This window comes from Stegostoma tigrinum, chromosome 2 (assembly GCF_030684315.1).
Source record: "Stegostoma tigrinum isolate sSteTig4 chromosome 2, sSteTig4.hap1, whole genome shotgun sequence".
Taxonomy (NCBI): Eukaryota; Metazoa; Chordata; class Chondrichthyes; order Orectolobiformes; family Stegostomatidae; genus Stegostoma; species Stegostoma tigrinum.
Window position 1 is genome coordinate 122,627,919 of NC_081355.1, and position 13,376 is coordinate 122,641,294.

Below are 13,376 nucleotides of genomic sequence, written 5' to 3' on the forward strand. Positions count from 1 at the left end.
CCCTCTAAACCATTCCTATTCATGTACCCATCCTGATGCCTTTCAATGATGTAATTGTACCCGCTTCCACCCATGTCCTGTGGCTGCTCATTCCATACATGCACCACCCTCTGCATGAAAATGTTGCCCTTTAAGTCCCTTTTAAATCTTTCTCCTCTCACCTTAAATGTATGCCCTCTAGTTTTAGAATCCCTAACCCCAGGTAAAAGACCTTGGCTATTCCTTCAACTTCTTAATGTAGAACATGCTTCTCATCCTGGAAGCCCGTCAAGTTAACGTTTGCTGAACCACCTTCAATGCAAATATATCCTTCTTCAAATCGGGAGACCAGAACTATACACTTCAAATTAGATCTCACCAAATACACCGATACAATTGTGACAAGACTTCTTTTGTACACCAATCACTTATGATAAAGAGCATTTCCATTTTGATTATTTGCTGTGCCTGAACACTAACTTTCTAGCATGGGTTCTGATGACTCAAGCTCACTGAGGACCCCTTTAAAAATGGCAGAATTAACATGATTCTGGGACTCTACTGGTTTCTGGTGGATTTTACCGATGTGGGATAAAGTGATAGTTAGACAAACTGCACCACATTCTTGCCCCTACTAGCTCAATTTTTTTGTCTGGGCAGTTTACCTCAACCACAACCTCCCTATGACCCCCAAATAAAACTGGAGCAGTCAAGCCCTTCAATTTGACTTATGGCACTTCAGACGTGCCAGGAAGACCAGATGAATTCTAGTCATAAGCGAGGGACTAAACAGCCTCCTGCTTCTGGAATTATTTGACAAAGCAATTGTTTTGAAATGGGAAAAAAAAGTATTTCAGTTACAGTGGGCTCCATTGTTTTAAGTCGCATTGGTATTGTTTAACAACTAAGTGCATTATGAATGTTTTGCTGAGTTTCAATTAATAGAAACCATTTATCTCAGCCACTTGATTTAATGTTTTGCAAGATTATTGAAAGATTATTCCTCTATGATGTGGTTTGTTAATAGGTACTTGCTTTTACAACTCACTGGCTATTTGAGGGAATTTAGTTCATTTTTATTGGGTCCACTTTTCTTTCCCCCAGCAAGAAGTGCACCTGTGCCCCCCCCCCCCAAAGAGCTAAGAGGGTGCTGCATTTTAGTCACTGAATGACCACAATGCTCTTATGCCCTGTGCATCACCAAGTGCATATTTTACCTTCATCCAATTCTCAATATATAGGCAATGTCAGCACCTGAAATAATTGCTATCCAAGTGAAATCTAATGACTGTGTATCTTCACCATTACTGCCCTCTTGGACTTTGACCCTTACCTGGGCAGATTACACTCTGTTATTTTAGCTTGAGAATGCAGGTGTATCTTTGACAATCCAATGTGTTTCTACTACCTAATTTCGCCCTACATTGTCCTAAGAGACAAAAGTGTATCATTGAGTGTAGTGCAATATTTTTAGATGTTGTAGCTGTCACAGAACATGTCATGCGTGCATGTTGCGGGTGTGCATTGGATAGGTCTTTCAAAGAGCTGAAAATGATCAAATGAGCTGAATGAGCTCCCTTGGTGCTGTATCATTTTACAATTCTTTGCAACCGTGGCCCCACAGTAACATTACAGGACGTTTGCATTTAGGCGTTCTTAAGTAAATCTCAAGACTAGTGGTAACAGAAATATGACTTTCAATCTGGCCTCAGGTTGAATGTTAACCTTCTGTAAATATGAAACTGGAAAGGTTAAGTAAGTCCGTTACATCAATATTTATTATTTGCAGCCTCTCCAGTGCCCAGGGGATATTTTACAAAAGTATAAACTGTCACAGTGACAAAAGGACGCCTTTACATTTTATCTGTTCATGTTTTCATTAAATGTACTGAAAGACAATACCAGCTATCTCACTCATGATAATATGCAGTCAAATTTTGATTATCTAAAAGCCTAAGGATTTTGCACAGTTTAGTTTTCATTGTTTAGAGGATATTTGCTCAAAGTATATAAAATCAATAACTTATCTATAATACATACTTAGACAATTTTAATTAAAGTGGTCATGGGAATGCATAACAAAGCTTGTAGACACTTAAACACATTATGATGGTATCAATGCAATATTAGGGTCAGAGGTGCAAGAATGTGGATCCATTTTGGTTCTTTGGATCTTCCCCTTCTTCTTCCTGGCCTGATGTTTCCAAATTGTCCCAGGTTAAAGTCAAGTTGGACTTCTAACTCATGACAATTACCTTACTTCCCTATGTCCCAATTTCAGAACAAGAACTTCACTCTATATGACTGGTACAAAACATGAAATTAAAACATAAAAAAACTCTGTACATTTACGTGCCTGTGCTTCTGTATACTATTTCAAGACAAGCTTCCTTCTCCTAGCCATTTTGCAGAACTGTAATAAGTAAATTACTTCCATGGTAAGTATTTTAGTAGGTATTATTTTGTACATCAATTTAAAATTGTGTCCCCCACTGTGTTGTAAATGCATTATCTACTATCCAACACTAACATGGATACGTAAACTGTGAAAGGATAATTTTCCAATAGGTAAGCATTCCCACCAAGATTATCAATCAAAAAGTCCCTTGCAAAAATAATTTGATTGAGTCACTTCTGGATGTTAAGCTTTGGCTGAAGACTCTGATTCTGAAATGAGGAATGGCCCTTCAGAGCATAAAATTCCCTCATCCTTTGTCTAGGGTACAACAATGCAGAGTGACCATGGTTTCTGGTCACGAGATAACATCTAGGAGCTTAGGAGTGTACGTTGAACTTCTTAAAAGCATATCGCTCCTCAAGTGAAAGTGAATCAGTTTGAGCTAGAAGGCAACAATTTTCCAGGCCTCAGTAGTTCGCTTGGTTGGCACCATATCTACAAACATCCTTCACCACCAATACTCTGTAGCAGCAATGTGTACCATATACAAGACTCACTGCAGAAATTCACCAAAGATCCTCAGAGAGCACCTTTTAAACCCATGACCATTACCATCTAGAAGGACAAGGGTATCAGAAACATGGGAACATCTCCAGCTGCAAGTTCCCCTCACAACATCATCCTGTTTGGAAATATATTGCCATTTCTTTACTATTGCTGGATCAGCATCTGGAAATTTGCTCCTGAACATCATTATGCATCTACCTTCAGCCCACAGACTGCAACAGCTCAAGAAGGCACCTCAAACCCACCTTGTCAAGGGCAATTAGGGACAGGCAAAAAATGCTGGCCCAGCTAGTGACATCAACATCCCATGACTGAATAAAAACAATATTTTACATTTAATAAGTTGATATTTTTGAGATGTGCTAGAAATGCAGTATTAGTATGTTTAACAAGAAGCATTTCTTCCAGACTTTGCTTACTCTTTACTCGAGAAAATAGATACTAAGAAACCAAGATTACTTGCAATAAGAAGTGTTTATTTTCCTAAGTTTGAGCTTAGCTGCACATAATTACTGCTGCATGTAGCACAAAATTAGTTATGTTAGAATAGACTTCGCTGAAGCAAACCACAAGCCCCCTGCCAATCCCCCCGCCCCATCCCACCCATCACCACCAAATAATTTATATAGTTTTGCTTTCAGATGTACATTGTGACATATTGACTGCTGCCAGGCAATCTAGCAGTGAGTGCAAGAAAATCACCTCTTGGTTCAAATGCAGTGAAATTCATTAGACTGCATAAGCTAAAATAGATTGAAAGCTGGAATTGTAAATTATTTTTTCTGTACACCATTGCAATTTCAGGACTAAGATTACCCAGAGAAAATTTTCCTATGATCATGACTGCCCACCAAGATCAAAATAAATAGACTTTGATCTTGATAGCTTTGATCTTTCTCTTAATGATTTTGCAGAAATTATATAGATTTAGTGGGCCTGCAAATGAAATATGGAAAATAGAGACTTGCTTTATTTTGTTCTGACTACCAATGCTTGTATATTTCCTAGAATAAAAGATGATAAGTCCGCATGGAGCAGATTTTTGGCATTGTGGCATAAATATTCTAATGGATGCCTGACTAATTGGTCTGCGAAAAGAAAATGCGAATCTGAAGCAGTTATTGGATGAATGCCCCCCTCCTGAACTGTGCCTGATAACCTTTGATAGGGAAAGCTCAACCGTTCTTTAACTAAAGCCAAAGCAGAAAATTTTGGAATTGCTCAGCAGATGCAGCCACATCTATGAGGAGAAACAGAATTCATGTGCTTGGCTTCTACACCACACTATCAAAGATTGAGTTGGAGTTGGAAAACCACACTGACTGGGAAACAGCCAGTTGGAATTGTTTTTACTTAAGTGGCCCATTAATGTCTGAATATCATTAATAGTCATATCACTATCCAATTTGGTAGGTGGGGCTTCCAAAGCTGGACAGATAGTCCGAAAGCTTCCACTCAGAAGCAGCAGAACACCACGGTATTTAAAGTGCAGGAATAGGTGTATCAATATAGATAGACCTGTTGCACCCCAGCCAACTCTTCAGAAAATAGCCCAGGGTGTGAAGCAGCCAGCACACAGGCTGGCAGCAATTTTCTTAAGGTCGTCGTTTCAGAAACTAGCATGTGCTCCAGAGGCACCCCAATGTTTCAGATGAATGATCCTGCATCAAAACTGGAATAAATACTATAACAGTCCCATGAGCTTTTTCTCCAGATTTCTGCTGTTTCACTCCACTGAGGCTATACAGCATTTAACATTCAGGCAGTTAAGACAAAACGTTACCTCCATATTAGTATAGGCCATCCATCAATGACTCTTACAGTTATTTTGTTTTCAACAGAGGTCTGTGCAAGATGGGAAGAGAAGACCTCGGAAAGACAGGTATGCTCATTCAGTTTTCTTCGGTCTGAATACTGGTTTTAATAAGGAGGTTTTCCTGTTTCCTTTCTTTAGTGAAACTGTGAACCTGTAAATTATCCTTGACTTCTGAAATGTGTTGTGAGTAGCAAATGGAAAGCAGCTTTCCTCCAGGTCATCATTTGTTTTCTTTGTTAAATGGAACTGCCATCTCTTACCAAAATGATACAAATAACAAGAATACATTTTCTTAAAAGCACAGTGTCAGGGTCAGTATTACATTCTTATGATACTCCAGAAACAATAGGACTTCCAACTTGGCAATGTTGTCCAAGGCAAGGTCCAAAGATGAGCCATACTTCCTTTTCATGAGGGAGAAGACGCTGGGATGCGAGTCCCTCCAAGATTCTTTCACACATTATCTTTTAGTCAGCTAAGTGCAATGCCTGGAAAGGTCAGATGGCTGTACAGAGGTAACATTAAGATTAATTGATGGTAGAAGATGGTTTTTTTTGGAAGGAAATTCAGTGAGTCTGTTGAGTTTAGTAAACTTACAGAATTTATCCATGATGAGAGTGTCTAACAATGTTCGATGAAAACTCATCGAAAATCTTAATGTGCATGTTGAAATTGATCATATTGAAAACAATAAGGTTCAGGGAGATTTTCACCACATCTTTCAAATTACCATTTAAGAATGAATTAATGATGACCTTTCTATCTTGTGGACTTGCATAATTTCAAGAAGTGGAAAAACAAATCTGTAAAATTCTGCAGCCCTTCCCCAAAGCATGATTGATTGATTCTGATCATTTTGATTTTCAATACATGGAGCGAAGCAATGTATTTCTGGTTTAAAGCAGTCCACGGCGGTTAAGCAAACATCAGTCTCCTGCCGAAAAACTAACTCTGCTTTGAATACATTGAATGATACAGCCTGCATTACTTTCTGCAGAAGACTGTTTCACAGAACAGTAACTCAATGGCAGAAAAAAAATTTCCTCATCCCCATCTTAAAAGGGAGGCCTCTTATTTTTAAATTGTATCCTATAGTTCTAATGTCTCCATACAAGAGTATCTTAGTATCTGCCATGTTTCAATAAAATCGCCTGTCATATGTCTAAACTCCAATCAGTGTAGTCCCATTGTGTCCAGTCTATCCTTAAAATATAACCATTTCATCCCAGGAATGAGTTGAATGAACCTTCTATGAACTGCTTCTAACAAAATTATATCCCTAATCAGGAGGCCAGAACTGTGTAGACTACTCCAGATATGATCTCACCAAGGTCCAGTACATCTGCGGTAGAACATCCCTATCATTATATTCCATTCTCCTTGCAACAAACACTAGAATGCCATTTTCATCGACCTTCTCAGTAAGAAAAACTAATATCATTCAAAAGATACAAACAATCAAGGAGGAAAAGGGAAGCAGAAATAAACACAATAGTAATTACTAGAGAAAAGTTCCGGGTAAAACGAATGAAAAAGATGCAAACAGGTCCCATAGATCTAATGGATTTCATTCTTAGATATTTAGATTTGCAGTTTTATTGTTACATAAGTGCAGGATTACAGTGAAATGTGCACAATGTTGCCACACAAGGCACCATATTAGGTACAAGCACCCAGGTACAGAATCAAATAAGCAAGGTACAAAGAAAGAAAGAACAAAGTTAAAAGTTAACATTACAGTTAATCTTAGTATTAAGTAGAAAAATAAAGAAACAAAGGTAAAATTCAAACATTACAGTCTTCCAAAAGTACTAGCATATTAAAGGAATCAGTTACAGAGATAGTGGTTGTGCTGGTAGTAATCTGACAATCCTTCGATTTTGAAAAGTTCTAGAGGAATGGAAACCTATCATAGTAACAAACATCTTTATTTAAAAAAAGGAAGAAGACAAAAATTGTTAACTATAGACAGCTTAATGCTGTCATTGGGAAAGTGTTATGATTCTGTTAAATAGGATATAATAGCATTGCACTTAGAATTACATTGTATAACAAAACAGTCAGTATGGCTACATAAAGAAACCAAGCCTATAAAAATTGTTACAGAGATAGTAGGAACTGTTGATGCCAGAGAATCTGAGATAACACTGAGATAACATCAGAGGAGCAGGAAAGTTGATGTTTCGGGTTGAGACCCTTCTTGGCCTCGAACCGAAACATCAACTTTCCTGCTCCTCTGATGATGCTTGGCCTGCTGTGTTCATCCATCTCCACACCGTGTTACCTATAAAAATTGCTAGACTTCTTTGAGCAGAGAACAAGTGGGATAGATAAGGGATGTGACATTTTTATTTTCAGAAGGCATTTGATAAGTACCACACGTTAGGTGAATTAATAAGAGTCCATGGTGTTGGGGCAGTATATTAATATGAATAGAACAGTGGCTAACTAATAGAAGCAGAAGGTGGAATCTTATCAGGGCCTGACTGATGTGAGCTCTGGTGGGATGTGGCGACAAGTGTGATAAGGCCTTTGTTGATGTTGAGATCGCCCTACCTCATATGGCAGCATCTAAAAGCCCTCACAGCACATCTTTGACTCACTTACAGAATGCTTCTGCACTTCATTGCTGCACCTTGGGCTATACTGGCAACTCTTATTGTCATGCTGCAGCAAAGACACTGTGAGTTCGAAGACACGTACCCAGCTTATGGGATGGACCAGGGTGTGCATTGGGGCTCTTTGTTCACTGTCATAGTACTCATTCACACCTACCTGGGTGCTCACAGCATTCAGGCCTTGCAGTGCCTTGCTTTGTCTTTTTCCACTTGTCACCCTCAACCAGAAATATGAGACACATGTTACTGCTGTCTTGCCTCACCATTTAGCACAGATACAAAAGCAGGAAGCTATGTATCATTAAAACACAAAGGGCCCGCTTGCAAGTTCAGCAAGTAATTGGGAGGGCAAACTAGATGCTGACCATTATTCTAAAATGAATGACTTATAAAAATAACAAAGTTTTTCTCAAACTATATAAGGCACTATCAGACCATGCTTTGAATACAGTGAATACATTTTGTCTCCTGATCTAAGGAAAGGGATATAGAATTTGAGATAGTTCAGAGAAGATTCACTAGATTGATCCTGGGTATGGAGGGATTTTCTAATAAGGTGAAGTTGAATAGGTTGAAGTTTAGAAGAATGAGAGACGACCTTACTGAAACATTCTGAATAACAAAGTGTGGAGCTGGATGAACACAGCAGGCCAAGCAGCATCTCGGGAGCACAAAAGCTGACGTTTTGGGCCTAGACCCTTCATCATCTCTCTCTGATGAAGGGTCTAGGCCCGAAACGTCAGCTTTTGTGCTCCTGAGATGCTGCTTGGCCTGCTGTGTTCATCCAGCTCCACACTTCGTTATCTTGGATTCTCCAGTATCTGCAGTTCCCATTATCACTGAAACATTCTGAAAGCCATTTTTAATGATTATCTGATGTGATTCAGCCTATTGCAGGAAGGGGTAATGCAATCCTGTTTGTTAAGACTTGCACATGCAGACTGGCAGATTCAGAGTAGTGCCTGAGATCAGTCTGTGGTTTGAGAATGAGCGTTTCTGTTAAAGTTGAGGGAAATAGGAAAAAGAAATCAATAAATACTTGTGTTAAGGAGAACAGTTATCCATCTAAAGAACACATTTGTTGATAGCCAATTAATTATCAACAATCTACTGAATTTTCAAAAGCCAAAGTCACCAAACAGGCCAAAAACCTAATGGTGATAGATGAAAACATCCAGTTAAATTGAGAACAATCCTCTGAACAAAGTTCTGTGCTTCTCAGCCGCTCAGACTATTTTCTCTTGACAAAAAGTACCATTTTTTAAATTGTGTCCATTAAATTGCCTGCCACTATTTCAAGTACCCAGAGTGCAACGGAGCCTTGTTTACAGAAGTGGGTTTGTGAGCCTGCTCCTGATAACAAGCAAACAAGACTTCAATTTCAGTAGAGGCAGAGTTAATTGATGAAGGTAAGGGAATGGTGACCAATTATTCATGTGGTAGAGACGGAGAGAATAGAACTGGGGCACCAGGGAAAAGAACCTGATTCTGTGCATAGAAAATGAAACCCTCTGAATCCTCAAATAGGCCAGTGTAGTTGGCGAGCTGAAAACCAGGATAGGCTAGGGAATTATTACAGTTACTGAAAATGAACTACAATGAGAGAGGTCTTCTTCAAAATGTTCACTTTTTTCAATTAAGAAAGCGTATCCAATATGCTGAACTTATCCAAGACAGTCTGGAGGTGTTCAAATTTATGCAGCTCCCAAAGATCACCTGCCCCGTGAAAATTTCATAATCTTGGAAGACAAACCTATAAGGAGCTGCTTAATTACCATTTTGCATGCAATTAACTGTGTACTTCACTAACCAAATATTTTCTTTCCAGTCCTCCCTTGCTTCCTTACCACCTTGCTAAAATTTGACAAGGTCAGAAACTGAAGTGGGACACTTTGATGCACAGAATTGGTGCCCTTTTTTTTGGCCACCAACCTCCATGACAGCTCAGTTTTGCACATGAAGATCCAGTCTCCAGTGTTAGCATCAAGCATTTCTAAACCATATATCAAAGTTAGGTACAGAGTAAAACTTTCCCTTGCTTTAACCGATGATATGTCACAGCTCTAACTCAGAAGAGCATCTTGCACAGCACAAGCACATGGACTCATCTAGGTCATATGAAGTGTCCACCATTCCCTGTGCCACACTCTGCATGACCAAGCTTCCTTACCATACCTTAAGCTTACTTTTGGTTTACTTTAACTTGTTTTAGTCTAATTTTTAACAATTTACTCTAAACTGGAGATTAGTTTAAAGTAAAAATTCCCTAACCTTATCACAAATTAACTCCTTTCCTTTACCTATAAATTCTTCTTTTCCTGAAGTTAGTTTAGAAAGTTCCATTTTTCAAAATTGCTGGAGTTGAAATGTAGTGTCTAACAGCAGGTCCTCAACAACTGATCACAATTCATGACTTTCCTGTGATGCTATTGTTGATATGTTTCTCTGCTGCTGCATGTTCTGGAGCTTCCAGCCTATCTGCCTCTATTCCAGATGGTAAGTGCCATTGATCCTGCTCCTCAAACGATATTTATGCTTTTGCCCACTTAACTTTTCTCTCACAGGGCCACATTTCTGCTTCTGTTCCCAAAGGTAAGTTCTGTGGGCCTCTCTCCCCTAGCTATATTTATGCTGCTCCCCAGTTGGTGTTTCTCTTGCAGGTCCAGCCATCTGGCCCTGTTCCGGAATGTAATCCATGATGTATTACTGAATAATAATGTGATTCAAATTGGCCAATTATTATGGTCCCCAACCAACCTTCTTGTTTTTAATCTATTGGGGTGTATAACAAGTAGCTAGCTCATGGGCAGTCATTTTCCAACCCTCCAAAATTGATTCAATTGTCATTCCACATTTATGATTCAAATGAGAAGGCGTGGGTAAAATCTTAAAATGTTAGTTCATTCTTATAGGCCCAGATTTAATTGTTCACTGCACTAACTCAAATGTGTACATTACTGTTTCCTTAAGAAATTTCCAGATGCAGTGAATGAGTGACATTGATTTGGGCACTATAATTGAGTTAATATACTCATTGTTTTCTCTTAGCCAAGTCAAGTTGCTGGATGCAGATGATCGTTACTACAAGCAAATTACACCCAGTGATTCACTCTCCAAGGAGAATCATGTTGAAGCAACAGGGAGAATGCCACCTGCACAAGCCAGATCCACAACACCCAACCATTCCAACAGGTAGATCTCCAGGGTAGTGAAATTCCTCGAGCTGTAAAGATCTAAAATCCATTTAAAATGTCCATTAATGAGAAAACAAGACTCAAGTCAGCATCTCCTACATTAACACAACTTTCTCTGGGCTTCAGAACCTTTGGATGTTTTGTTTCCTTCAGTTTTACCTTACCCTTCCAAACAAATGGATTCTAACATCCAAATGCAAGTGTTTATTTTAATTCAGTTCACTCAATGGAAAGGGGGCAGTAGTGGTGGTAAAATCATTCTGCACCACTTACTGCTGAGTTGCCACTTTTCCCCAATCCCACACAAGACTTTCTTGAGGCATTCGAAGCACCTTCCCTAATTTCAGGAAGAAGGCGATTTAATGTATGCAAATTGAAATGATGTTGAAAAACACAGGACCACAATACGGTTGAATAAGATAACTGGATGGTGGAAGAAGGAAACCTCAAGTACTTCAGTGAGTTAAATGTTTTGGTGAGACCAGGAAAAAAAAATAGAAGTAATCCCCTGAACGTGGCAAGAATAATTGCATCTATTGGCGCTGCCGCCCTTCTGCTACCACAACCAGCCCTCAAAGACCTCCCCTCATCTGATCTTTTCCCCTATCATCCCAGGGTCTTCCTTTGTCCTTCCCGAATAAACCACGGGAACAGAAGATATTTAACTAGCTCGAAGTCAATAAGCTGTAACATGATTCCTGGTAGGCAGTTTATTATTGGCATGGTAATGAGGCATAGCCCTTAAGATGGTGTGAGACCCGCTGATACTAATAGGCAGTGATTCTGCCCTTCGCTAACCTTTTTAATGCCTGAGGTTAAAACCCACCCCTATTAGTGGCAATTCATTAGTGCTGCTTGATTCATTTTAAGTAAGAAAAATTTTGCCTGAATAGAACAGTGTTCTGTTTTGATAAATTATGACAATGAGCTTCATAATCTTAATCATTAGAAAAAAACTGTTATCATACTGTTAGTGAGTAGAAAACTTGCTTGAATAGGTGCAGTGTGAAATTTTGCTTTTATGTGAATTTACTTCAGCCAGAAAAGTAAATTTCAGAACAAATGACAACTTCAATCATAATGCATATTCTTGAGTGGCAAAATTTCTTGACATGATACAGCTTTAAAGTTTACCTGATATATTTTATGTGACTGTAATGGATTTCTTTGAATTCATAGACTCTCCAAAACTACTTTTGCTGTAACAGCAACAGTAATGTAATTGGCACCTGACAGTTTAAAATATTGGAAGGCTATTCTGGTCAGTTTTATGATGATCTTATAGCCCCAGACCATGTTCAAATTACTTTTGGTTAAATTAGTTAAATGCAAAATTCCTTACCTTTTCAAAAGGACCGTTGTAGTGACAGCTATTGCATTGCATCTGTCAAAAAGCATCCTGAGACAGTGACACCCCATGCTCTATTCTTCACTGAATAAGCAATTTGAAGCAAACATGAATAGCCTAAATTATGGAAAGTTGTGGTAGGGCCCCAGAATATTATTTCTTTTATTTTTTGAAACTTGTCCTGCTATTAGTTTCTTAAAGATGGATTTGTCAACCAAAACAAATTCACTGGAATAAAGTTAACTTTTATCACATGGATAATTGACTGCTGACATGCCATGCCTTTTTTTAAAATCTGAGCATGCAGGTCAAAATCGTGGGTGTTTCAGTTACCAATATTAGGAGGTAAAACGTAACGCATTTCAATGGCAGCCCTTGGCCTCCAGTTTTAACACAGTCATTAATCCATTTATTTATCTTAAAAGAGTTGAGGGCTGTATTAAAGCAGCAGGCTAAGAAACTCCTAACACTACACTCATTGTTTGCCCACTAATATTATTTCTAAGTTCTGATAACTCCAATTTATCTTTGTAACAGCTAGGTAGAAAAAGAATGAGCGTAAATTTCCAATTATATTCAGATGGTATGTTCTGTACATTTAAATTTAAGGAAATAATAAAGTGTTTTACTTCTTCCCAAAGAAAGTAATATGCTCTCAAAAATCTCTTTCGTTATCAGTAAATTGTACTTGACAATCTGTAGATTTCTGTACTGTATGGTATCTTGGCAATATGTATATTTTCTATACTGTGTTAAACTTGTATGTTCATGCAAGAGCTGATAATCGTAGAAAATTGAGTCTATTTTATAATAGGGCATGGGAAAACGTGTTATTCTACCCAGCAGAAAATAGAGGCTTTCCGTTGAGATTATCTTGATATCGATCACGAAAATGTTGAGCACGCATCGCACGGCTGCACACAGTTGGCCCACTAAAACATGATAGCTTGTTCCAAATATTTATTGCAAGTGTAATTGAGTGTATTCCTAGAAAAACGATAAACCCAATCTCATATCTGTCTTGGGGTTTTCATTAGCCTTGCAGATGTAGAAGTGCTGATATCAATAATTAAGAAACTTGTAAAAATATAAACAGTAAATGTATGTGTTAAAGCACACACAAATGAGAATCAACTGGATTGTTATCTGAGCAGATGCTTGTCACGTTATCAATTGTAGATAGCCAACTAATCCCGTAATCTGAAGCAGAAACAGGTTCTACATGCTTTGTGCTTGACAGCAAAAGTGCCACAGCTGCAGAAGTGGAGGGATAGGCAAAATGCCCACTTCTTACTAAACTGCAGTTCTGCAATCTTCTGCATTTATGTCCTAATTTGCTTACCCTGCTTAATGCCTAACCTCATTTATGCCTTGGATTTGATGCAAACATATTAAACACCTGCCGCAACATTTTGGCTGATTAACCTCAGTTTGCTCACTCTTCCTTTAACACACA

The 13,376-nt window shown here is 38.5% G+C and overlaps 1 protein-coding gene across 1 annotated transcript in view; it reads left to right on the top strand.

The window, feature by feature from the left end:
- Window positions 1-13,376, top strand: part of myo3a (myosin IIIA) — a 115,433-nt gene that overhangs the window by 50,454 nt on the left and 51,603 nt on the right. Inside the window, exons 12-13 of the mRNA XM_059638945.1 lie at window positions 4,786-4,826; window positions 10,427-10,570. Of these exons, the coding sequence (XP_059494928.1) occupies window positions 4,786-4,826; window positions 10,427-10,570 (185 nt within the window). The remainder of the gene's footprint in view (window positions 1-4,785; window positions 4,827-10,426; window positions 10,571-13,376) is intronic.